General features: G+C 39.8%; 1 protein-coding gene across 2 annotated transcripts; it reads left to right on the forward strand.

The window, feature by feature from the left end:
- Positions 1 to 7,807: 7,807 nt before the first annotated feature.
- LOC132771570 (interleukin-1 receptor type 2) lies at positions 7,808 to 27,002 on the forward strand. 2 transcript variants are annotated; one of them, XM_060769745.2, is made up of 9 exons: positions 7,808 to 7,980; positions 11,029 to 11,159; positions 11,271 to 11,529; positions 13,676 to 13,850; positions 15,073 to 15,247; positions 19,240 to 19,305; positions 22,412 to 22,547; positions 24,528 to 24,673; positions 26,728 to 27,002. In XM_060769745.2, the coding sequence occupies exons 1-9, from the start codon at positions 7,967 to 7,969 to the stop codon at positions 26,859 to 26,861; spliced, it is 1,236 nt and encodes a 411-aa protein (XP_060625728.2). In that variant the 5' UTR covers positions 7,808 to 7,966; the 3' UTR covers positions 26,862 to 27,002. The 2 variants fall into 2 exon arrangements, with proteins under 2 accessions (XP_060625728.2, XP_060625729.2); XM_060769746.2 differs by lacking the exon at positions 7,808 to 7,980 and adding an exon at positions 10,279 to 10,504.
- Positions 27,003 to 27,333: the final 331 nt, after the last annotated feature.

Here is a 27,333-nt window from a genome sequence, read left to right on the forward strand (position 1 = left end):
TTGCCAGGCCTTCATGGCCCTGGCAAGACAAAATAGAGCGTCCAAGCTGAAAGCGTTGCTCTATCAGCAAGCCTTGGCCCCGTCTACTTTCAAAGGGCCTACGGCTTCGATACTGCCGTGGCTCCCTCGAGATCTTCTACCACTTCAAAGACCTCAAAGACATCTCATGCATCAAAGGCATTGAGACAGACAAGCATTGTCATCTACCTGCCCCACTGTCAGACACTGACCAGGCCTCCCTCAACATTGAGCTCAATGGCCTTGGTACATTTGACTCAGAAGACCACAGCCACTCCTCTGACCACCTCCTTCCTGAAGATTGCCTTTAAACAGGCTCATGAAGAGACCATGAGGACGCATGCAGAGAAGACAGTAGTCTTCACCAGTCCCAATTCCCCCAACACTGGGAAGGTCAATGGAGACACAGCTTCTGACACAAAAGCAGAAGACTGCAAAGAGGAGAAAGATCCAGCAGATCCCCTTGTCCTCAGCCAGAAGGTAGCAAGCAACCTCATCCATGATCTCATCCTCCCTCCAACCTGGCCAGCCACTCCAGTCATCACTGAAGTCAGTTGCAGAATCTCTCTTAGAAGGCAAGGTCCAGGACTCTCCACCTCAATCAACCTGCACTGTGATATGAGCACTGACTCAGCCGGCTCAGGCCCAACAGGAACGTTTCCTATTGCCGGATACACCACCAGAGTGTCCTTAGGCTCAGCTTCAAAACGGGCCTCATCAGTTCCATCACCCCCTAGAGTTCCGGAGGCACCTAGGCACCTTCAAAGAGGCCAGCTCCACCAGTGGTCCCTCCACTACTTCTCCAGCCCCACAGGTTGGAAGATGATAATGCTGACCAGAATGATGAGTAGTCAGTCTGTACAGAATGGTCCTCTGTGAATCCATGCAATCCCGCCCGTTCCTCTCCTGAACATGCAAATCTTTCCCCTTTCTAGCTGCTACTGCTACTCAGAAATGGGAGCACGGAGCAAAGGTGCCTTTTATGCCCTGGGGAGGAGTGGGCAAGGTTACTGCCAAAATTTGAAAGAACACAGCTTGGGAAGCTTCCATTAGAGCCTGTGCAGATGAAGTAAACTCCATATGTGTGAATTCACAGAGGACCACTCAAAGAAACCCGGTTACAGGTAAACAATCTGTCCTTATGACACATAAGAAAAAGGGTGGCAGTGTGGGAGGTGATTAAATCCAGCAGAACTGCTTCTTCTCTCCCCCCAAGGGCAGGACAGTGAAAGTTGGGGTGGAGGGACAGCCTTTTCTCTGCTTCTGGGCCTATACACGATGCAGCTGTGTCTGCCTTTTCTTCAATTCCTCAAAGGTCTGGCCAGTGGCAGTTAGGAGCAAAGACTTTCTTTCATCTGTTCCTGGGACTAATGGAAAATACCCACACAGTATAATTATTATCCAGATTGAAATAGGTTAACTTGAAAGGGAAGAATGTACTGCAGGATATGCTAATTCAGTTCCTGTACATGTGGAGATCAAAGCTCCTCTCCTGCAAAACATATGACTTACATGTGGGAGTTCTTCAAAAATCTGGAACATACTCCTGCAATGACACCTAATATTAAATGATCTGTCCTAGTGGTTCACAACTTTTGTGGCCCTTTGATAGTGTCAGAATAGAACATGCTGGAAGAAGTGTAAGAATAACTGAAGAGCCAAGGTTGGGAGCTACTGATCAGCTTCATAAATGTTTAAAACCAAGAAACCCCACAGAACTATGCCAGCATTGTCTGATGGGAGCTGGCCAGCTGGGTGACTGGGGCTAAATTGGCACATGCTGCCGAATTTCGCCCTGTGTGAAGAGGTTGTAGGACTCAGTTCATCCATAGATGCCCTCTGGGTAACCTTCAGCAAGTGTCATCCTCATAGTCTTAGAAAGAGACAGTGGCAAACTTCTAAATAATTCTTGCCAAGATAATGACTATCTGTCAGAATGGAGTTTTTGTTATGTGCCAACAATTTCAGGTTATGTGAGCTGAGAATAGGGATCATGCGATTCTCCATCTATGGTGGAGGCCCTTTCTTTGGAGGCTTTTAAACAGAGGCTGGATGGCCATCTATTGGGGGTGCATTGAACGTGATTTTCCTGCTTCTTGGCAGGGGGTTGGGCTGGATGGCCCACGAGGTCTCCTCTGACTCTATGATTCTATGATTCTAGGATTTTATCCAGCTAATAATAGATTACAACTCCCATCTGCCATAGCCTGCATAGCCAATGATGAGAATGCTGGAGCTGCATTGCAACAACATCTGGAGGGATATATAATTTCTAGCCTCAAAGCAATTAATTTAAAAACTTTTTCTATTAAAAAGCAATGAAGGGAAATCATGCCTGACATTCTTGAAAAATGAAGGAGAGCAAAGCCCTCCTTCATTTTTTTTATCAGCCACCTTCAAGTGGATGAGCACTGTGCTGCCTGCTCATGAACATGAAAAACGCCACACCGAGTAATCAACACATCACGCATTTCACTGTTAATTCTTTTCTCATACCCTTAAGCAATATCCCTGCATCCTGTCTTTCTAGTGTAGTAACTCAGAACTGAAAAATGTAAAAACCTTACTGGATCAGGTCTCACAAGAGTGGCATGAACTCAATAGCCCTTTTCTGAGGCTGTTCCCCAGCTGCTGGTGTTCAGGGACATGCTGCATCTGAGTATGGCAGTAGGAAAAATTGAAAATGATACAGTATTACTCAGCTCAACTTGATGCATGCAATGCATGGGGAGGAGAAAGAAGACTTATTGACCAACCTTAGATTTCCTAAATTATCCTTTACTTGGCCTAGGATGACCTTCTTTCCAATTCTAGACTGTCACTTCTAACATTACTGGGAAAACTTCCTCCTTCCCCATACTCCAGCTTCCTCATATATAGAGAATATGTCTTTCACTTCCTCCTGAGAGGCTATCTCTCTTAGATAGCTAGAACTAGGATAGCGATCTCTTTCTCAGCAAAATGTTACTTATATTTACTACAGTACATACATGCTTTTTCATTTTACCATACATAACTGATAAAGCATGTATCCATCATGATATTTCACTTAACCAACCATTGTATGTATGTATTTATTTATTTATTTATTTATTTATTTAGGGCTTTTATATCCCGTCCTTTCTCAACCTCGGCAGAGGGACTCAGGATGGCTGTACACACCCATACTTTGCTGCAACAGAAGGTGTAGCTAGCAGACTTTAATCACTATATATTAATTCTGAGGCTGTATCTTGCCAATAATACAAAAATATCTCAAATGACAGAAGACCATAACTGCAAGAGGTTTTACACTATATAAAGACAGATACCCAACATGTGTCTTGGCAGCCTCAATCAAAGGGTAAGCTTGCTTTCAAAACGCATGTGAAAGCTGTTGAAGGGCAGTGATTTGTTCAAATTCTTCCTTGGCCATGTACTCCTGGGATGCCATAGGCAAAAGTCTGATATACAAACAAGTGCCTATAAGAACAGCTGAGTTCAATTTTATTATTTATTTGTTTATTTAAGATTTATCTATCTAACTGGATGGCATGGACTGTTAAAAAGACAAAATAATGTGTACATGTTTTCCATAGAACTATTCCAAATCTTTGCTGTTTTCTGCTAGTAGTATGATATTGTGTTGTTAAATTGATGATTTTCCTTTGGACAAGTCACACCTTTTCAGTCCCAGTGGAAGAAAAGATTACATCCTTCTGAACTAGTTCTATCAAGAAAACCCATAATAGTTTCACATTGAGAACAGTATGTGTTGGGTAAAATGTTTTATTTATTATCCACCACTCCTTATAGCTCATTGCAGGGCACAATATAGTTAAAGTATATCAACACAATAAAATACATTCAATAAAAAGCATATGTTAAAACACATTTCTGTCAAATACATACATTAAGATACATGCAACAAAGATTAAAATACAATAGACATAGAATTTGAATTTAAAATTCATAAGTTAAAAACTAACTGGATTAGTCTTATGAAAGATAAAGGGTTTTCAGTTGTATCTTAAATTCTGGAAGCTGATTTAGCTGTTGAAGCTCTTCTGGCAGGTCATTCGACAGTTGTGGGGCAGCCAATGAAAAAGTTATCTGGGTAATAGTTGCCAGTCAGATTCTGGATGGATGAAGTAGCCACCCCACGGGACCTTAGTTTCTAGGGCTGATTGTACAGGAGAAGGTGATCCTGTAGGTAACCTAGACCCAAACCATGTGCAGCTTTAAATGTAAAAAACCACACCTGGTACCAATTTGTGACCAGTGGAGTTACTCCTAGGTCTTCCTATAACTAGTCTTTAGCCATCTGATCCTCAGTGTTTCATCATTTCTGTTTCTGTGTTCATGTTGAATAACTTCATTGGTGGTTGTATTTGCCACACGTCTTGCTAATCCTCTTCAAGATGTGTACTTGGTCATTTCCCTTTTTTGCTTGGATGTACCTTCAAGCTTGCTACCAGCAGTCGCATGAGAAAACAGCCACAGGTCCCCATTACTGATGGTAAAGAAATGCCTGTGATAGTATGACAGCCCATGACAAAGCAAAGGAAAGGTTTAATCAGTCAAAAGATTCCCACAGTGTGCAGAAACAGATGGGCAAGAAACATTTTATAAAAGGTCATTTACACTTCAAGATTTCTGAGTCATTTGAGGGCAATAGTGGAGTCTAATGACATTTTGATTTAGTGAAACCCCATTTTCCTAAATTCCAGCTCAACAATTTGTCCTCTTTGAGAATACAGTCAAAATTTCTGTGAAATTATATTTAAAATGTCATTTAGTTTTATGGATCATAATTTAATTCTTCGTATGAAATTATGAGTGGCCACCCTTTGAAATGATGGGACACAGAATTCATTGTTACATCTTTTCTAGAATGTCAATCACTCCTTTCTTTTAAGGCAGGGCTGAGAACTGTGTGATCCTCCAGATATTGTAACACTCCAACCTCCAGCATTCCTCATCATTGGCTATGCTTGCTAGGACTCCTGGGACTTTCAATGCAATCTGTGATATTTTTATATAACAAGGAGTATTTATGTTGTGACTCAGGTACCAGATTGTCTCACACAGCAGTTAAAGGGTTAACAGAAGTCTTTAATGAGTCTCTATCAGTGAGAGCACTTAACAGCAGTGCTAATTACCAAAACAAAAGAGCCTTCAGGCAAGTAAACAAAGAAGGAGATAAGCCGGATCTTCCAGGACTCAAGCTCAGCAAAAAGGAAAGCAGGAGTTAACAAGAGCATGTGGCAAACACAAAACCAAAACAGCTTCTAAATCAAGCAGAGTTCAGAGCAATAACAAAGTCCAGTAAACAGTTGCGTAGTCCAAAGACGATCCAAGGTCAGGGGCAGGATGAAGTCACTCACGTAGAACGGTTTCGAAGTCAAGACACACAAGGCAGGATAGCGGGATACCAGGGACCCAAACAGAGGTTAGGCAGCACAAAGCACATAAACAACACTTTGTCTTCTGCAAGGCTACACATCCCAGCACTCCCAATTTATTGGCAGTCACTATCACTTGATTGGCTTTCATCACTAGCATCTGGATCATTTCCCTCAGCTGCTGACTCATTACCACGCCAACGCTGCCATCGTTGATCCAATTCCTGATCCTGCCAAGATGAACCTTCGTTCCATGTATCTTGGAACCCCTTGAACTCATCACTGGACGTGGCTTGGGTGCATATGTCCCTAATGTTCTTAACAAGAGTCCAATCCAGTTCCTCCTCCATTTCTCCCTCACTGGCTTCCAATTCACCTGAACTGGAATTGTCAGCTGTATCTTTAAGCCTTTTACTCAGGGTGTCTTCATCACTGTCAGACTCACTGGCAACACGCTTTACTCCCCGGTAATCTGACTCTACTAGCTCCTCAGGGCGGAACCCTGCAAAGTCCTCCGAATCGCTTGGGGCCAAAATGATTTCACGAATGCGCTTCAGCTGACGCTGATCCAGCTCTGACTCAGCATCACTCCTCCTTCTCCTGCAACTGGTAGTAGATTCACTGCCGAGACGCTGAGCCTCAACAATTTAGATGTTGGATTTTGAAACAAATATTTGGCAGACAATGGCCTGAATCCCACTACGTCAATATTAAATAAATTCCATCAATTCAACAGGTTGAGATAACCAATTAGATCCAGGCCATTACCTATACATTTCTAAGTATTTATTTGCAATTAAAGAAACTGGGCAGCTTTGACCCATAGCTTGACAAAGTGGTGAAATCTTCAAATGACAGCAAGTACATAAATACAAAGAGCCATGTTGGAAGGACCAAGATATACCAAATCTATCATTTTGTTCATATAGTGGATGGCCAGCCAGTGACCTAAGTACCTCTGCCTGGTACTGAGATGGGTATATATATCTATTGTCTAATTACTCTTAAATGACAGCCTGATTGCCCATTATTTTACTCATTTTTTCATCTAAAGTTCCTCAGGTTGACATCCATCCCTACATCTAGTCTCAGTGAATTCCAGTTTATGCACTGTGTGAAGGGGCACTTCCTTTTCTCCCTTTCTTCCTGCATTCCTCTATATAACTCTAGAATTAATACACTGTAGAAATAATGCTGCTTAAAACCATTTGAATTGCCATTTTACAAGGAGCACATCTACAATGATCACTCTGGTCAGTTTGGAACTGGTTTGGCTGAAACTAGTTTTTCTGCGTGGATAGTTAAAATGCCATTTCTGGAACAGGTTCAAGGCCAGGAAGGTAACTTTGGAATGTGGCCTTAAACCAGTTCCAGAATTTACAGCGTCTGTAGATTGATAGTCGCCAGTGTTGATTATTTTTTACAAATTTCTGGGCAAGATGCACAGATGCTTTGGAGGCATAGGAGGAAAGAAGAAGGAAAAGTGATATTAGCAATGAAGATAATAAATTACTTGTTCCAGGAGGGTCGATTAGGCCCCTGCTGCCCAGCCATGCCCTTGGGGTGTTTCTTTTGGCAACCCTTAACTCCACGTGTGGGCAGGTGTCTACAATTATTGTCAAAGGCTTTCCAGGCTGGAATCACTGTGTTGTTGTAGGTTTTTTGGGCTGTATGGCCATGTTCTAGAAGCATTCTCTCCTGACTTTTCACTTGCATCGATGGCAGGCATCCTCAGAGGCTGTAAGGTTGTGAGGAAACATCAGGCAAAATGTCAGGTGAGAATGCTTCTAGAACATGGCCATATAGCCCAAAAAACCTACAACAACCCACTGTCTACAATCAGCTTTGCATTCTGCAGAACTGATTTTGCCACATAATATGGTTTACATTAAGGGATCACTTATTGACATTCAGGGGCTTATCTTGGACTTTCTCCCAAATTTGCTTGATGTGCTTTAAAGGCTTTAGCCCATGTTGCAGCACACTTTGGCATCATGCCTTTTTTAGCCTCTGAAGGTTGAAGCTAGCCTATGGTCAGTGTAGCTAAGCCCAAAGTGTAAAAGCTTTGCTATTACTTATGCTTCTTGGTCATTTTAGTTGTCTATTTCTAGATCTAGATATCCTTTTCAGTATGGTCGCACCATAGATTTCTCTAAAAATAATACGATACTAACAGTTTTATTTTCATTTTCATCTCTTATCTTCAATTTTATTGCAATACTGGTTAGCAATAGCAAAGACAATGGGCCTGAGGTTATTTGCAACTTTGTTCCCTCTTTGGAAACATGCAGAATCACAAAAAGGGAACGATGTTTGTGTATATATTTAGCAGCAATTTCCCCTTATTTTGAGCAATACACATCGTCATTGTTATCTCCCCTCCCCATAGCTACAGATCACAGCAAAGGTGTTCCTCAAATTTCCTTTGTTCTCACACATCTTGATTGGGCAAACTAGGAAAATACCCCTTGTGTTTTAGAGCTGCATATAAAACCATTTGCTGGGACCCTTCCATTCTAAGGTTATGTACTTTACACACCTTCAAGAAATTCCTAAACAAAAGAATGAGGATATGCAGGTAAGTGGAAATGGGGAAATGTTCTTTTGGGAGGAGAAAAACAGCAGAATGCACCTTTGTGGAGACCACCTGGTTAACAAATGATGGGAAGTTTATTGAGTCAAAGATTTAGCAGTAATTTCAGTTATATGTAGCAAGGCACAAATTATTTCACTTACTAAAAATTATAATAATAACTATGTTGAGACCTTCATGGCACCTGGTTTGGGACAGAAATCATAGAATCATAGAGTTGGAAAAGACCTCGTGGCCATCCAGTCCTACCCCCTTCTAAGAAGCAGGAAAATCGCTTTCAAAGCAAATATTAAAAATTATATGACTATAAATTCTGACATAAGATAAAGGATGGTTTTATTTTGGTCAGATCAGACATTAGGAACATCAAATGATATATGAAATTACTTGTTTTTGTTAAGAGGTCAAAATCATCTGGAAATCATGTAGTTTTTCTGTCATTTTGGATAATTTAGTGGATTGTTGGGATGACAGTACATGGGAGAGAAAAGAGCACTCTGGAAATGAAAAGGAGGGACACAGACTTCTAGATTCATGTCTGCTGTCTCATTGATAAAAGTTGTCTCTGAAATGAAGAGACATTGCAGATGTAGATAAAAAGGATATAATGAAAGTAATAATGTGGATGTAGATTAGAATTACTAGTATTTGCATATATGAACATAATCAGAAATCTTGGACATGAGATCCATGTTTAAACACAAAATTCATGTGTGTTTCATGTATGCAGTCAAACAATTTTATTTACTGTTTGACCTGTTGACCTACTTGCCTCCCTGATAATTTTATGGACACTTCTGGTTTTCATTAGATTTATAAATCACACAATCCTGAAATTCCATTCAATTCATACCCTGCCATTATCCCAACATGGGATCCAAGAAAGTTTACAAAAAGTAATATGCAATTGGCTAGAATTCTTATTATACAAATTAAAAATTAACTAACATTATTAAAAATAGTTAAACATTTAAAAACTGAGAAGGTTTTTAGACTTTTCTGATGTCAGCCAGCACACTCAAGAGCAAAGTAGGTGGTGTCTTGCATCTGGGAACGGCTTCAGCACAGGGTGGGGTGCGGGGAGAATGACAGGGGACTGCCATCTTTTCCTGAGCCTGGTGAATATGGGATGGCAGTGAAGACAGCTGTGTCTGTTTCCGATCAGGAACTACCCACCTGTCTTTACATATACTATGTTGCATTTCAACTATGGTCAGGATCCCTCCCTCCAACTTAAATTAACACAGGCAAAGGTTATGCTAAAGTAGACTGGCTCCAGATTAAGGCAGATCAACTTAAGTGATCAGGGTAGATACTCCCTAAGGGCAGACGGGACTCTGTACCCAATTATTTCCATCAGTGCCTTGAGGCTGTTACTGGATGACTGAGTGCCAGCAGGTTGAGGGTGAATCCAGCAAAGACGGAGATCCTATGGCTGGGTCAACCGGGCAGTGGGGACATCCAGCTGCCTACCCTGGATGGCGAGGCACTACGCCCGTCCTCATTGGTAAAGAGTCTGGGAGTCCTTTTGGACCCTCTGCTGACGATGGAAGCCCAGGTCTCCGCCGTTAGCAGAACCGCCTTCTTTCATCTGCGGCAGGCTAGACGGCTGGCCCCCTTACCTGTCCAGGGACCACCTAGCTACGATGATCCAGGCTACGGTCATCTCAAGACTGGACTACTGTAACACCTTCTACATTGGCCTTCCTCTGTTGGTGATCCGGAAGCTCAAGTTGGTACAAAATGCAGCTGCTCGGCTTCTTGCGGGAATTCCGATGAGATGCCACATAACACCAATCTTACTACAGCTGCATTGGTTACCAATTGAGCACCGGATCACATTCAAAGTGATGGTACTTACCTTTAAGGCCTTGCATGGTCTGGGGCCAATGTACCTGAGGGACTGCCTCACCCCCTACCAACCCCAGAGATCCCTCCATTCTGAGGACCAAGATCTATTGGAAATTCCCAGCGTCAAGACCTTGCGTCTAACAGCAACCAGACGCAGAGCCTTTACAGCAGTAGCACCATCACTCTGGAATACTCTGCCACCTGAAGTCCGTGCCTTGCGGGACCTATCAGCTTTCTGCAGGGCATGTAAGACATATCTGTTTCGACTGGCCTTTGATCTCTGATATTGTTGTTTTTAAATTGTTTTTAAATTGTTTTAAATTGTGTTAGATTTTAGCCTGTTCTTGTAAGCCGCTCTGAGCCCCAGGGGAGTGGCAGCATATAAATTTGAATTATAAATAAATAAATAAGTTAGTAAGTAAAGGTAAACATTTCCCTTGACACTAAGTCTAGTTGTGTCCAACTCTGGGAGGTGGTGCTCATCTCCATTTCTAAGTTGAAGAGCCGGCGTTGTCCATAGATGCCTCCTAGGTCATGTGGCTGGAATGACTGCTCACCCTGCTCCTTGGAATTGGACCACCAACCTTTCAGTCAGCAAGTTCAGCAGCTCAGCAGTTTAACCTGCTGCACCACCAGGGGACCCAAAATGCCCTCTAAGGTACATTAAAATTTCAAAAAAATAGATTTCACCTAAACATTAGGTAGAACTTTCTTGTGGTAAAAGATGTTCGATAGTGGAATATCTTGCCTTGGAGTGTGGCAGAGTCTCTTTTTCTGGAGGTTTTTAAACAGGCTAGATGACCATTTGTCACAAATGTTTTGACTGTGTTTTCCTGCATGATAGATGGCCTTTACTGTCTCTTCCAACTGTTTGATTTCATGATTATATGAAAGCATGAGGAGAAAGCTAGTTCACAGGCAACAAGAGTAGAGTCTTAAAAACCAGTTGTGTCATAGGCCATTCTCCATATTTATCTTTCACCCTAGGTTTGTACCCATCATCTCTGTAGGTTAAAGGCAAAGCAACTGCAAGGTAGTGGTGACAATGATACTGCACCATATGTCACCGCTTACCAGATGGTCATTGTCTTGTACTTTGCATTACAGTTGTGATGGCACATTTTTACTATTTGTTCGGAACACATCTATTGCATCCAATGATCCTGTTCTTTTTATCTGCAGGTTTCGATGGCTCATCTCCCATTGTTCTCTTTCCTGTTTTCTATGGAACATGGTGCCCAGGCTCCTATATATTTTCAGTGCTACTACACTGAATACGTCTGCCTTTCGAATCCAGCCTGTGAAAAATTCAGGTGAAAACTATAATCATCATGATCAAATCCCAGTTGAGAAAGTCCCTATTTTGCTGTTACTTCTACTCTTCTTTCATCTCTTTCATACAAAGTAATTTTGTTTTTATGCAGATAACTGTCAAGATCACACCATACATTTCATACAGACTTTTGGACTGGTAGGAGAACCTGTGGTCCTGAATTGTCCTCCTTTCAGATATAAAGGCATGGATGCTTCTGGTCTGCTCTTCAACCTCACCTGGTACAAAAATGGTTCAACAGAAATGATTCCTTCAGAAAGCACAGGAAACAGAATATGGTCAAATGGAGATGATCTTTGGTTTTTACCAGCCTCTCTGGAGGACTCTGGGGATTACATCTGCATGCGAAGGTAGGCATCCAAGGCATGAGAATATCAGCTATTAATTGTGTTACTGATTGTCTGCAAGAGTTACTGAGGACTTACAAGTGATGGCTTTTTCATGGCAGTTCTGTCATACTGTATTATGTGTTGATTTGATTTTCCCCTGTGGAATAGCTTGAAGAGGCACGATTTCTTCAGTGCAGATCATCCTTCTGCTGATACAGATCAAGGGTCTGAGATACTCATATTAGGCTAGAAGGTGACCAATTCATCACCTTCTAGCCTACCTCTGTTGATGTGCTTCAGTTGAGTCTTTATAAGTTGAGTTACTTACCCAAAGAAAAGAGTCAGGTAATGGTCCATTCCAAAAATAATTTTCAATGACTCACTCTCCGCATTACAAATCTCAGGATTCCATTGGATGGAACCGTGGTAGTTAAAGTGGTGTCAAGATACAGTAATTCTGCAGCATGGATGATTGTTGGAGTGGGAATTAAATCTTCCTAACTTTCAATCATGTAGGCAAGAGCAAATAAAACAACAACTTTCCTTTCTGCAGTTGGAAATTGCAGTTTTTGATGACTGTTTATCGTTTGTAATTTATGTTGGGAAAATACCCATGTGGAGTTTTGTGTGTGTAAAAAACAAGGAATAACTGCACTATATGTGCACTTCCATATTTTTTGTCCCATGGGCTTAAAAAATGAGTAGGATTGGGGATGTGAGTTTTTTAAAAGCAGAAAACTGATAAAGTAACTGACTTCTTCTCCCCCACATCTCCTTTTTCAACCAACCCCCTTTTCAAACAGCAGCCTCCATGTGTCCAGGGCATAGGCCAAAAGAAGGCTCACTCAGATCATTGATAATGGACAGCAAAAGCCTTTGTCAAGAGTATTCATTCACAAATGGAGAAAGCTGCTTTTAAAAGACTAAAAGTCCTTGAAACCCAATGCCAACCTTGCTACTGTCTTTGTTGGCTGAGATATTCTTTGAATTTTTTTTTTACTATAAGTAAACTTTTTCAGTTTCTGGCCACAAATAGAGAAAACTGAGGATTTCATTGCAGGTGGATAGAATCAGTCAAGAAAGCCATGGCCCTAAGTCTGCAGATCTGAGCAAGGTTGTTGATGATATGGTGACTCTAGGTCTCTCATTCATCATAAATTGTGCTCGCTGTGACAACAGTTAACAACAACAACAAACCTTTATTCTGTCCATGTTTCTGTTCAGGATGTCTGTCTAGGGAGGCTTAATGAAGTACAGAAATTGAAATTAGACTGCTAGTCCATTATTGCCACATGTTTGAACATCTTGAAGTGTACAGCACTCGCAGGTTAAAAGTCATTTCCACAAGAAATTCTCACTCCATTTACCCTTCTGATTGGAAAGAAGTGGAATGTGGAATGTTTATTACAGGAAATAGAGAGGGCTATTGTGCACCACCAAATAATTTTAAAGGGATCATTGTAAATAGCAAATGGAACACACAGTACCCCACAAATTATTTTTGGTGAATCCTGATAGTGATGAAACATTGAAGCCATTAACCTCTCAGCTATGTTCTAGTAGGGCTACAAGGTCAAAAATGGTTACAGGAATGGATATTACAAAGGTGGTGGCACAGAGAAATAAGGATTTGCTCTCCTCCTGTGGTGTTATAAAATATGCAGTGTCAAGAAAGATTACCTCACTAACCTCAACAGAACATGTGTAAAGGAATGTGCACAAGACTTCTGTTTAAATCTTAGGGGAAGGATATGTGTTGGAAGGACTTACTGAGAAGTTCAGCTACTAAGACCAATTCTGAACAAACATTGCTTCCATTCAGTACTTTCCAGGGACATTGTTTCCTAATGAAAAGTTCAAGTTGAGTTTATGCCAGTAATTTTATAGTTGCAATGAGAAGGAAAAAATACTTCCTTGGACCTAGTCTTAAATATAGATGTCACAGGCTTAAGCTGGAATTATATTGATTGCCTTTTCTCCAAGGATCTCTGGGAACCATAATTCTATTAGGTGTCTGAGATTAAAAAAATCTCATCATGTTTATTAGAGCTCAGCTCCTAGAATTTTGGGGAGAAGCAATGATAGTTCAATTGGTATAGAAACCAATCTAAATATGCTCTAATAGCAATAGGTATGTATCACTCCCCCCCCCCCCCATTTCCTGCAGGAATTCAACATATTGTTCTGATGTGTCACTTCATTTAACCATTGTTGAAAAAAGTGCTGCACAAGCTATTTCCTACCTTCAGAAGGCCACTGTATTGAGTTCTGGACGTCTTGTTTGCCCTGTCCTGGAAGATTTTATACAGAAGAATACAGAGTATGAACTGAAATGGTACAAGGTACGACTGTGATGAATTTCTTTGAGGCTGTGAGACACATGTCATGTGAAGAAAAGCTCACAGATATAAAAATGCTTTCTGCTCATGTGTGTTAGGCAACAAAGCATAGCCATCCCATGACTTTGCCATGTCTGTGTTTATTTCTGAGACTTTCAATGGCTCCCACATTCACTTATTTCCTATGTATAAGCATCCACATGGTGCATTCTCCAACTTTAGATCTGCAGACTAAAGAAAACTGTATTAGCTTGAGATTTTATGTCTCGAAGTTAGCCTGTACCATGACTTCATTTCAATGTCAAGTAAAATCATGGCTTTTTATTAAGTTTTTGGAATTTATTGATTTCTTTCCTAGTTTGCACATGTGCCCATTGTTGTTTTAGGTTGTTAATGTTTTTAGACTAACGTTTTTCCAACTATTTTTTACATTGTTTTAGAATGTTTAAACTGTAATCTGTGGCTAGGAGGTGGCATTTAACATAAACAAATAAATGTCTGAGGGGGCAAACCAATGACCATAAATCAGAGCTTGTCCAAAAATTAGCTAGGGCTGTGGTTCTCAACCTGTGGGTCCCCAGATGTTTTGGCCTTCAACACCCAAAAATCCTGACAGCTGGTAAACTGGTTAGGATTTCTGGGAGTTGTAGGCCAAAACACCTGGAGACCCACAGGTTGAGAACCACTGACCTAGGGAGAAATGGCCATTGAGGTAGCAAATGGTGAATGACAGCAGCCACATCTCCCTTCTGTTCCTTAGCTTTCATGTGTTTTTCTTAGTTGGAAGATAGACTTGCTGTGTGCCACACAGTCTATGTACCTACCCTAAAGTGGAAGACATATTAAAGGATGATATGTGTGTCTCTTGACATATGAATTTCAGAGTTTTCTTAGGCAAAGAATACTCAGATGTGGTTTTTGCTATTTCCTTCTTCTGAAATGTAGACTTCAGCATCTGGTATTCATTGTCAGTGTCTCATCCAGATATTAACCAGGGCTGAGCTTGCTTAGTTTACCAGTATTGAAATAAGACTGGGCTGACAGCTTTTGGATATGGATTGAGGATGAGTCACTATTGTGTCCTTCTCCTAAGGGAGCAAAATAGAATGAGCTGTTCCTGGATATCAAGGAAAAGTTATCTAGAAGAGCAACACATTTGGGGTGTTTTTTAAAAAATTGCATTTCACCATTAAATGTTTTGTTATCCTTTTTATTGTTATTTTAGGATTCCATGCTTCTGAAAATAGACAACAAGAAGTTTAAAACTAGAAGGGGTACAAATTATCTCACAATTCCTTCAGTGTCAATGGATGATTCGGGCTTCTATACTTGTCAAATGGCCTTTGAGTATGATACCGTGAAATATAACATCACCAGGACTATTCAGTTGCAGATACTTGGTAATGAATTACTATTTCTTGTGCTGTTGGAGTGTACTGTGTACCCTCCATTATTTTCTTTTTTTCAAAAATAAATCCAAATTTTGTCTGTAGACAATTTGTGCTTTCTACCAAGACAAAATTGCATTTTCCAGGATTCGTATGAGGGGCAGTTGCTCATTGACAGTGCATAGGTTTTCAAAGCAAAAAGCCCTGGGTTGAAATCCTTGCTATTGCTGTCTAGGTACTTTATATGTGATACATGTACTAGAAAATGAAAAAAAAAAGATTGCAGTAATAGCTATGATGCCCAAACAGAAGAGCACTGCTCTTTTTACAAAAAAAAATGTAGAAAAAATAAATGGCAATGGCATAAGAATATATATACAGGCAGTCCCCAAATTACAAACATCTGACTTACAAACAACTCCTAGTTAAGAACGTGGATGAGACAACAGGCAATGAGTGAAATCTACCCCTCAGAAGGGAAATTCTCTCCAGAAAGTGTTATAATGAGGAAAAGGTATCTCCACTGAAGCTTTATCGCCAATCCTTGTTTCACAACATGCTAAATTGTTCAAAATCCAGAGATCACGGGGACAGAAAGTGAGGTGAAATCTTCTGAACAGGGGCACAGACAGCAAAACAAACACCACAGGAGTGTTAACCCTTCCCTATGCTATCCAAAGCTAGATCTATCTATCTATCTATCTATCTATCTATCTATCTATCTATGGCTGGAGTTACACTTAAAAATTTAACTTACAAGCTAGATCGATCTATCTATCTATCTATCTATCTATCTATCTATCTATCTATCTATCTATTAGGGCTGGGCGGTTTCGTTTCGTTAATTTGTAATTCGTTAAAAATTTGTTATTTTTTTTATAACGAAGGGATAACGAACCATTTTTAAATTCGTTTCGTAAATGCTTCGGATTCGTTATGTATTCGTTTCGTTATCGGTTTGAGGTCGTTTCGTTATTATTTCCGCATGTCTGGGGCAAGTTTTATAGTTGTTTTTTGTTTAATTAGTGAAAAAAAATTATAATATTACACCAACAGTCAACAACAGAGGGAGAGGGAAGCTTCAGAAGTTCCCCCTGTCCCATTTGGAGGTTTTTTAGCGTATTGCACGGTCGCGTCCGCCATTAACGAATCAATTCGTTATTGTTTCGTAATTGTTTCGTTAATGTTTCATAATTTCTTTTACATTTACGAAATTTCGTAAATATCGAACTTTTTAAAAGAAAAATTTCGGAATTCTTTTAAATATTTAAACGCAAAAACCCCCAAAAAACGAATCGATTTTAGAAACAAATTTTTCCGTTGTTACCCAGGCCTACTATCTATCTATCTATCTATGGCTGGAGTTAAACTTAAACATTTAACTTACAAACAAATTCAACTTAAGAACAAACCTACAGAACCTATCATGCTTGTAACTTGTAGACTGCCTGCATTTGAAATCTTGGGCAGTGGCTGTCAGTCTGTACACAACAAAGATTGAAAACATGTGTTGCCTGTAGCTCCCAATATACTTTCCCAGTTGACTATGCTGCCTGAGACTAATGATAGCAGTTGGCCAACCACATCTGGAGGGCAACATATTCTCCACCAGTGGTGTAGGTAATTTGTGAATTACAGGAATACAGCCTTGGTAAAGGGCAACTGCCTAAATAAAGGGGGGCACCTACAAGTGTAGAATCAATGCAATTTGAGACTGCTTTAATTTTCATGGCTTAATGCCATGGAATTATGGAACTTGTAGCTTTAAAAGTCTTTTCTGCCAAGGAGTGCTGGTGCCATGCCAAACTGCAAATCCCAGAATCCCATAGCATTGAACATGGCAGTTAAAGCCGTGTCAAACTGCACGGCTTTAACTCCCACAATGTCTTTCCAGGGAAGGGTGTGCAGGATTGGATTCCAATAGGTTCACTGCTAATAGGCATGTGAAAATTTCAAAAATAACATTCTTATATAATAATAATAATAATAATAATAATATTCCAAAAATAACATTCTCAGTCTCTACACAAGAAACACATAATGGATTTTGAGATTTCACTTGCCAGCGATATCACAATTCTATAGCCACATGCATTCAAACTTTGACATTATTTTTTTAAAAACAGCCCTGAGATTTATAGTTTGCAGAACTGTGTGACAGGTGTAAAACCCTGTACTTTTGCAGAGAAATTACAAACACGTGGAATATACACACCCAAGACTATTAATGTGCACAAAAGATAAAAGAAACCTCAGACTGTCTCAGCATTACAGCTGTCAGTGTTGAGTGCTATGCGCTTACCCAACACAACTTTCTTGTTCTGTCCTTCTGATAAAATGTATTTTGAAATTGTACTGTGGAAGACAAAACTATTTGCTAACGGTTCAAGGGCACTGTTGGGAACCCCCTGCCCTTTTTGAGAAAAAATTGAGGCTGTTCTGCATTAAAAAGATGGGTCTGGTTAGAAAAGCAAATAATTTATTTCACAATAGAATCCTTGGACCAAAAAAAAAAAAAAAGCGCTTTTCCTTCTGCAAGAATTTTGAGTTCTCTTGATTTTCTTGTTGGCCAGTAGATGGCATTTATGTATCGGGTTTAGTGATTAAGCAGCATATTTTTATTTTCCTTTCAAACAAGTTAGGAATTAGGAAAACCCTGCTGACTATATATGATTCCACATATACAGTACAGTCTGTATCCTTAGCAGAGTTTGAAAAGGTTTCACACACACACACAGCAATGTGTTAGTACTGAAGTTATCAAAATGTGCAAAATTTGACAAGATCCTCTTCTTGCATTTTTGAATTTGTATCAAGGTGATGATTTTGCTTAGAAAGTAATTGATTTGATAGTTTGCTTTGGTGTAGCTACGTGTACATTTCCCCTTTCCGCCATTAAGATCAAGGTAGTACACAGTACACAACTTTCCTCCTCTCCACATTATTCTCACAACCCTGAGAAGTTGATCAAAATGAGAGCGAATGTCTGTCCCAAAGTTATTAATGATCTGGGTTCAGTGGGGATTTCAACCTTGATATCTGAAGTACCAGTCCAGTGTTCTAACAATGATACCACACTGGTACTGAGTATTTGTTCACAGTAGCACAGTCTGTTCTGAATTTCTAATTCAGAACAATCACCTCTCCCCTCTACACACAGACAATATGACAAGCCAGGTTTATATGTATCCAGGGTGGGAGAAATAACTCTTGTCTGTTTGAGGTAAGTGTGGATGTTGCAATTGGCTACCGTGATTAGCACTGAATGGCCTTGCAGCTTCAAAGACTGGCTGCTTCCTTCTTTGAAGCTGCAGGGCCATTCAGTGCTAATCAAGGTGGCCAATTGCAACATCCACACTTGCCTCACAGACAAGAGTTCTTTCTCCCACCCTGGACATTCCACAGATAAATAAGCCTCACTTGCCTAATTTCCAACAGCCCTCACAACCTCTGAGGATTCCTGCCATAGATGTGGGTGAAATGTCAGGAGAGAATGCTTCTGCAACATGGCCATACAGCCTGGAAAATTAACAGTAACCCAGTGATTCTGGCCATGAAAGCCTTTGACAGCGCACTTAAGTTGTATTTTTACTCCAGTGAACCAACCCTGGAATGAAGGTCCATGGTTTGTTTTGCTGTTCCTACTGAAAGCAGGAGTGACTGGTACATACTACCAGATTCCTTGTTCATGACATGCCAACTTTTCTTGTCATGTCATGTGAATAAATCACTAGGTTTATTTAGCAGATAGATAGGTTGGTGCTCAAAAGGAATTATTGGACTTAGCCTTACAATGCAACCCCTGATTTTTGATTACGTTGTATCCTCTTGTAGTGAACGGTGGAGGTAGTGTGAATATTATGTTGAGTTGATAATACAGGGTTAGTCAAAATGCATAGGCCAATAAGCCATTCAATTGAATGGCTTATTGGCCTATGCATTTTGACTAACCCTGTATATTGACAAAGCTAATGTACAACTTTTACACTGTGAATTCTCACTAGGTCAGAAGAAAAAAAGCAGACCTGTGATTGTCTATCCAAATCAAAACATTACTTTGGCAGTTCTCGGTAAGACCACATGCAAGTGGTGTTAATATCTAATTACTTAATGTAAGGTCATTCTTTTTTATAGGAGCATGCAGTTAGAATTATAATGGGGCATAATGTCCATTAAAATGGTTTATGTGTCTTAAGTTGTTGAATTATCACCCTTATCCTGGTTACAAGTCATGTTGACAAAATACCCTCAAATTGCACATCATCTGTTGTGAACATGATTGTCACCCTCTCCTTCTGCAGTCAATTCAATGTTTAACAGATAAAAACCAGGACACCTGTGTCCCAGCAGTATCAGAGTGTGCTCAAGACAGCAAAAAGTATTCATGAGGGAGTGAGTACACATAATGCGAGGAGAGGCTGCAAAAGTTTGCTTTTGCTCGAGCTTACAGGGGATGAGAAGCTTTTACTCTCTTCTGCTCATTGTCAAGTTAGAATCATAGAATCTTTGGGTTGGAAGAGACCTCGTGGCCCATCCAGTCCAACCCCCTGCCAAGAGCAAGACAAATCGCATTGAAGTTAATTGTATGCAAACCATTTTTACATTTTGGACTTAGTTTGCAGCTGCTATCATAAGGGAAAGACAAAAGAAAACAATGACAGTTTAAAAGAAAATGAAAAAGCAAGACAGTTGGAAGGTATATGTTCAGAGGAATACAGGCAAATGATGCAGAGAGTAAGAAAGGCAAGGCTATACAAAGTTCCTCTCATGAGATCTCTGATTCTATGGGAATCTGGGATTCTTGTGAGTGGCCCTCTACTCCTGAGATTGGAGCAAGCTTTGTATAGACCTCCCTCATGTGTAGTGGTTGGTTGTGAGCTGGCTTGGCAAATGAGAGGATCATGTTGTATTATTTGTAAAAGCCGGTATAACCTATGTCCCTTATGTATACCATCAACTATCTCTTTTACTTGGTCTAGATTTATATTATCTTTCTTTTCCCAGAAACAGATGTAGCATGTAGCAAAGGATAAACACCATGCAAAACTAAACTCTAGTATAGATTTTCTTATATATATATATATCTTGAAGAAGTAAGACTGCTGAGTGTTTTGCATTAGGATCAGATGACACAATTGTATGAAGGTTACTGAGGTTTTATTTGTCACATCTAAGCCATTTTCTCCTTGTCTTTGCCTCTTTGGGCATAACAACTCTAGTGCCTGATGTTCTTTTTAGAGAGCCAGCTCCAATGATAACTGTAATTGTAGAGGGCTGATTACATAAGAGGTTGTGCTGATGTCACAGAAGGTTCTTGTGCAGCAATGAAATATTCCCGGACATAAACAGTTGCACTGACTCACGTCTATCTGGATTATTGGAAGGCAGTCCTGACTCAAGAAGGATGTGGTTAAACCCAAAGTTGCTAGCCAAGATAAACAGAGCAGGAGGTCAAAGCAACTATCTTGATTTGTTTGCCATAATGAAATGCAAAATTTATAATTGTTACAGACGTAAACAACCAAAGCTTTATTGCACCTTTAAGAGTAGCTGGTTTTTGTTTTGCATATGATAATGTGGACTGTAGTCTATTTCATTTTCCATATGATCAAACAGGTTTTAGCACACCGAAAGCTTACAGAAACATTTTGGTTGCAAAGCTGTCCCTAGACCTTGCCACCCGCCAGCATAGTTCCTCTTTCTCTATCTCACAAAATAATAGCTAAGGCCCATCCAGAGAGGGCCCAAAATGTGCCAAAATGGTATTTGATGAGATGAAAATATTTGATCCAATTGCTTGGTCTAATACTTTAGTATAGTAAAAGTATACATTTAATTTGAAAATGTATACATATTTCAATCATTGAAAACTTTGATAAAGCTGTTAATTGCAAAAACACATTTGTTAATTGTGTAACAAGAGAGCCAATAATGTTTAGCAGCATTAAGTGAAGTTGCTACAAATATCAACAATTTTCCAAAGTTTCTCCCCTTTGTCTTTCTCCTTAGAATAGCAGCGAAGGCTGGAGTGGAGGGAGGACAAATTTAAAATAATAATAAAACAAGGGTCACAAGCCAGTGTAGTGTTGTGGTTTGAGAGTTGGTTTGATTTCCCGCTCTTCCATGGAAACCCAATGGGTGATCTTGGGTGAGTCACACAAGCCTAGCCCCAGAAAACCCCATGATAGGGTCACCGTAAGTCAGAAACAACTTGAGAACAAGCAATAGCAAATAAAGCAAGCTAAAATAGTAGGGAGTCACATTAGGTTCCCTGACTCTTGCAACATAGTGCAAAACAAAAGGACTGCAAAGGTGGCTCATGGTGGTGGAGGCTCCTTCTATGGAGGCTTTTAAACAGAGGCTGGATGGCCATCTGTTGGGGGTGCTTTGAACGTGATTTTCCTACTTCTTGGCAGGGGGTTGGACTGGATGGCCCATGAGGTCTCTTCCAACTCTAGGATTCTATGATTCTATGTGGCAGTGAAACCACTGGCTTCCAACTTCAACTTTAAAGGAGCTCTCCAAGATGATGAGTCCGATTCCAAAAAAGGTCAAGCATTGTGGCCATCTCATTTAAAGCTAGCTAAATCCTGGAATGATTTTCCTGAGCATTGCTTCTTCTTCTGTTGGGAGAAGACTGTAGTGATAACAAGTTGCTCCAGGCTCAGTGGCAAGCATGCTTTTCTCCCAGCGCTTGATAATTTTAACTGCCAATCCAGTTTGCTTCTTTGGTGGGAGAGTACCAATATGTGTCCTTTGACTCAGAAAACAAAATGTCTTCAACCAATTCTGACTGATACCATAGTAAAATTGACCAAATATGAGCTGCCATCTTCACAATGGCATTATATCACAGAATATTTGACAACATTTGACTCATCAGCCAACTGGTATGACTGTTTCATACTCACAGCTGGCCATGTGGATTACCTATTAAAAGCTGGCAAAAACACAGCTCTCTACTATTCTTGACCCCATAATAGATTTATCTCAAGGAAATTTATGTTAGAACTGCATCCCGTGCTCTGTATTTGAAAGAAATTAATCTGAAAGCAATTAAACTGATGCCTCATTATTCTTCTGGGTTGAAATAACTGTGTGTTCCATTGATTTTCAGATATATCTTTTTCATTTCCTTTCTAACTATTTTAACCTTTGCATTTATTGTTAAAATAGATTCTCGACTAACCATCCCATGTAAAGTGTTTGTTGGAGCAAATAGTCATACTTTCACGGATGTCTGGTGGCTAGCCAACAAAAGTTATATTGATGTAGCATATAAAAGCAAACGAGTTACTGAAGGAGAACCTCAGTAAGTATAGCTGAAAACTCATGCTATGTTTTCCTTCCCAGTGGATAATTTTATAAAAGATCTACAAATCATCAGCTTCTATAATATAGGTAGGTTTCTATAATATAGGTAAACCCTAAACGGTTTGGGACCCACCTATCTCCATGACCTTATCTCTCTCCATGAACCAGCCTGAGCTCTTCGATCTTTGGGGGAGGCCCTCCTTTTGCCCTTGCCAGTATCACAGGCCTATCTTGTGGGCACAAGGGAGAGAGCCTTCTCCTCTGTGGCCTCCCAACTCTGGAACTCACTGTCTGGAGAGATTAGAAAAGTCCGCACCTTAGAAACCTTCAAGAAGGATCTCAAAACCTGGCTTTTCCATTGCGCCTTCAGAGAGTAGCCACACAACCATTCACTTTTGCTCCCCTCAATGTTTTTGTTCCTGGAGTACACTTCCCCTGCTTGTATGAAGGCCTGTTTTTTACAACCCCATTTCTTTATGAGCTCTCCTTCACAAATAATCTGCTCCTCTTTTATATCACTCTAGGTTTTAGCATTTTATCTTGCACATGCGGCCTGCTCATTGTCATTGTGATTGTGGATATTGTATTTTTATATTGCTAATTGTATTAATTTGTTTTATGTATTTTACTGTGTTGTCGTTTGTGTCTTTGGTTTTTATTTTATTGTAATTTGTTGTTTGGGCTTGGCCTCATGTAAGCTGCCCCGAGTCCCCTTTGGGGGAGATGGTGGCAGGGTATAAATAAAGTTTATTATTATTACTATTACTATTACTATTACTATTAGGTTACAGTGTTTGCCTCAGTGAACTATGGAACAAATCCCATTTCAAAAGAATAGGGAGAAAATGGTACTTGCTACACCAAAAAATAACATTTGAGATTTCTTTAAAGAGATATTCATATTAGAATATGATTCAATGAGACTATGATAGCAAATGTTACTCCAGTGGTTTTGGTATTGGGCAGGGTTTTTCAAGACTAGGCTTTGGAGACCATACTTGGTCACTGAAACCTTGGAGAGTCACAGTTTTTCAACCTCAGAGGAAGGCAAGGAAAAATCTCAGAACACATCTCGCAAATAAAGTCCTGTGATAGGCTTGACTTAGGGTTGCCATAACTTGGAAGTGACCTGAAAGCACAAAACAACAGAATACAGTATGCAGTGAAAGAAAGATATTAGCTGAAAAATAGATCATCTTGTTTCCATTCAGAAATGTGCAGGTTTGATTCCTGATATCCCCAAATGGGACTGAAAAAACTCTGTTTTAAATACTAGATGCTCTTGATACTCTTGCAAAACTACCAGGCCTCTGATCCCCCCCCCCCCATCTCCCAATTCCACCAAACAGCTGATTTCCATCATAACAGGTCATTTCCACCACAAAATATATCAGTTTTCCCTTTCAAGCTTCCCACATTTCCAGTGCTGACCTCTCTGAAACCTTGCAATATAGTTCCAAATGAGTGATAGTAAATACATCCAAGGCTACCCCTTTGGACTTCATCCTTGCATGAGATTTTGGACCTATTTTTTCCTAGCTGGGGTTTATGGGAGTTGTAATCTGATATATGTTGGGGCATTCTGACTGGGAAAGGCTTCTCTAAGCATTCCATTACATTGTACAATTAGTGCAACTTGACACCACCTTAACTGCCATGGCTCAATGATATAGAATCATGGGAGTTGTAGTTTTGCAAGGTCTCTAACCTTCTCTGCCAAAGAGTGCTGGTGCCTCGCTGAACGACAGTTCCTATGATTTCACAGTATTGAGACATGGCAATGTGGTGTCAAACTGCATGCATCCTGACTCACTACTGAAAATGTATCAAGTCAATTTTTCTCACTGTTTTGAATGCAATATATATACATTTAGAAGTGAAATAGGTTTACTGCACTCTCATGCACTGTAAAAGCACTGGAGCTATGGATGCCGTCATCAGTAAAAATAATCCTGTAAATTGCACTTTTTCATTTTAGGAAATTTGTAGAAAATGGTGACAGTTATATTGAGGTTCCACTGATTTTTGATCCTGTCAAGGAAGCGGATTTCAATACACATTTCACATGTGTTGCTCAGAATAGGATTGGGCATCAAGTGCAAGCAACACATGTCAAACAAGAAGGTAACTGTCTTTGCAGAAATACAGTTGTTGCCACAGCAAGTTTATTAATGGAATGAATATTCCAAGGGCCTTTTTTTTTTGCACATAATAGTTATATTGCAATTGTAATTATGCAATTTTAGTGGGGGCATTACAGTTAAAATTCCAGTGATATAGTCTCCAGTTCTTATTCCATTAATCCTTCCATGTTATCTGTGAATAAGCCCACGAGGATTCTCATTTTGCATGTCTGGAAATAAGATGGAGGATAACTTAGCTTCAACCTGCCAGTATCTCCTTGGCTGTGATGGGCACATAGCTGTATCTTTTGATTTCTCACCACTTCTTTATGAATTCCCTTCTCATATTGCATGCCTATATGAGGGGGAAAAAGGGGAAAGACAATAAGAGAAAGTAAAAGCATGTACATGTACAGTTGATCAGTATTGCAAAGTGTCTGTTAGGCACATTACCCCTTGGTTATGCCATGTATTTGTCTTTGGTTGGGTTTCCTTTGGCAGTCAAAATATACAAAGCATTGATCATATTGGTAACACATAATATTTGAGCTTGGTTAATCTCAAATAGAACAGATGCATGGAAGCCATGCAACTTGTCTGTCTTGAATTCCCAAATTAAGTTGACATTGAGTCAATTGAAGTTATGCAAGTGCTAGGTTATTCAAATTCCCAGTTATTTTAGTTGGGGCTAACACCAGGATCCTGGGTATAGTTTTCCAAACTAACATAGCTTCCCGGCATATGATCACATTAACAAAGGTGTTACTAAACTAATTTAAATACTAAGCAAGACACTGGACCAGGGAATGCCCAAAAGAGTTTTTCAAGAGTGGATTTGATGACTAGGTTCAAAGATGCTTCAAATGCCTGGCAGCATCAAAAACCAATGCAGATCAAATTCGAAGTAGGGATAAAGAGGATATCCAACGTATTTGAAATATGATTAAAATAATGTTGTTAAGTGCTGAGAAACACTGGTGGATGTATACTGGACTGATGAGAATCTTCAGAGTTTGGAATTTAGTGCAGTGTTTCAGACAAAGTTACTTTACATATGCACATAGTTACATATGTATCATATTATTACTAAAAGAGTTACAACCTGGCACATATTACTTTGAGTATCACCCTTATATTAACCTTCCAGTCCAATTTTGGTTGGGCTCAGAATGAGTCTCATATAACATTATTACTGATTGGTGAGCTTCTACTCTGTTTAATTATCAGAGGTTGCCTTATTCTTTGTTACAAGTGTGATGCTCTAGAGAAGGGATCCTCAACTTTTAAAACAGAGGGACAGGTCACAGTTCCTCAAACTGTTGGAGGGCCGCATTATAATTTGAAAAAAACATGAATGAATTCCTATGCTCACTGCACATATATTATTTGTAGTGCAAAAACACTTTAAAACAATACTATAATTAAAATGAAGAACAATTTTAACAAATATAAATTTATTAGTATTTTTATGGGAAGTGTGGGCCTGCTTTTGGCTGATGAAATAGGATTGTTGTTATTGTTGTTGTTGTTGTTGTTGTTGTTGTTGTGTGCTTTCAAGTCATTTCAGACTTAGGTTGACCCTGAGCGAGGGCCGGGTAAATGAACTTGGAGGGTCGTATCCGGCCCCCGGGCCTTAGTTTGAGGACCCCTGTTCTAGAGCAATACTTATTAAATGTGTGTCCAGACCCCAAATGGGTCCCCTTCAGCTCAGTGTTAGGGTCAATAAAAAATGGTGAATGCTATCTGGGCATTTACACAAATCTGTTAGCAACAACATGCAGTGTGCACAATGGAATAAATAAGAACCCCTGCTGTAGAAGACTGCTTTTGCGCTGATCTAGCTAGATTGCTCTGGTTTCATATTCTTTTACATATTAACTAAATGTCTTTATGCAACGATAGAAGTTTCTTCCTGGTTCTTGTTTATGTAACTGTCATTTCTGGGAAGATTTGTGGGAGTGCAGGAGATTAGACAAATAATACTCTTGCACTCTGTTGGGTGGAGCAATGTTCATGTCCTACTTTATAATTAATTTTTTTCTTGTCTTTTTATAGAACATCCTTTCTCTTGGTACATGGCAGTCATTCCTGTGGCTTTAGCTACTGTGATCGTGGGAGGAGTCTGTGCCTATAAATGCTGGAGGAAAAGATCTTTCCAAGGATATGTACCAGCGCCAGCTAAGGCATAAAGAAAACATTTTAGCTTCAAAAACCTTATCAGGATACCAGAAATGCTGAAGAAATAGGGTAATAGCTCTGATAGAACACCTAAACACTATTTCTTCCCACTATAACAATGCAATAAACTTTCAATAAATGGCATAATCTGATCTCCAAATGTTACTGGTTCATCTTTATGTGCCCCAAGATGCCAGCTTCCTTTAAATAGATGGATTTGCTTATTTTAGAACAAACACATTGCTTTCTATTATTAGGCCCTTAGGTAGAAACCCTCTATACAGGCAGTTCCCAAGTTACAAACATCCAACATACAAATGACTCCTAGTTAAGAATGGGGGGAAACAACAGGAAGTGAGAGAAATCTACCCTGTGGAAGGGAAATTCACTCATGAAAGACACCTTTCCCCCAAGGGAAAGGTGTCTTTCATGAGTGAATTTCCCTTCCACAGGGTAGATTTCTCTCACTACAACTGAAGCTGT

This window comes from Anolis sagrei, chromosome 3 (genome assembly GCF_037176765.1).
Source record: "Anolis sagrei isolate rAnoSag1 chromosome 3, rAnoSag1.mat, whole genome shotgun sequence".
In the NCBI taxonomy this organism is placed as follows: domain Eukaryota; kingdom Metazoa; phylum Chordata; class Lepidosauria; order Squamata; family Dactyloidae; genus Anolis; species Anolis sagrei.

What these genes read in the sequence shown, in the direction of transcription:
- LOC132771570 (XM_060769745.2), top strand. An exon ending in ATGAACTGAAATGGTACAAG is followed by an intron (nt 13,851 to 15,072) that starts GTACGACTGTGA and finishes TTGTTATTTTAG; the next exon opens with GATTCCATGCTTCTGAAAAT. An exon ending in CATTACTTTGGCAGTTCTCG is followed by an intron (nt 19,306 to 22,411) that starts GTAAGACCACAT and finishes TTGTTAAAATAG; the next exon opens with ATTCTCGACTAACCATCCCA.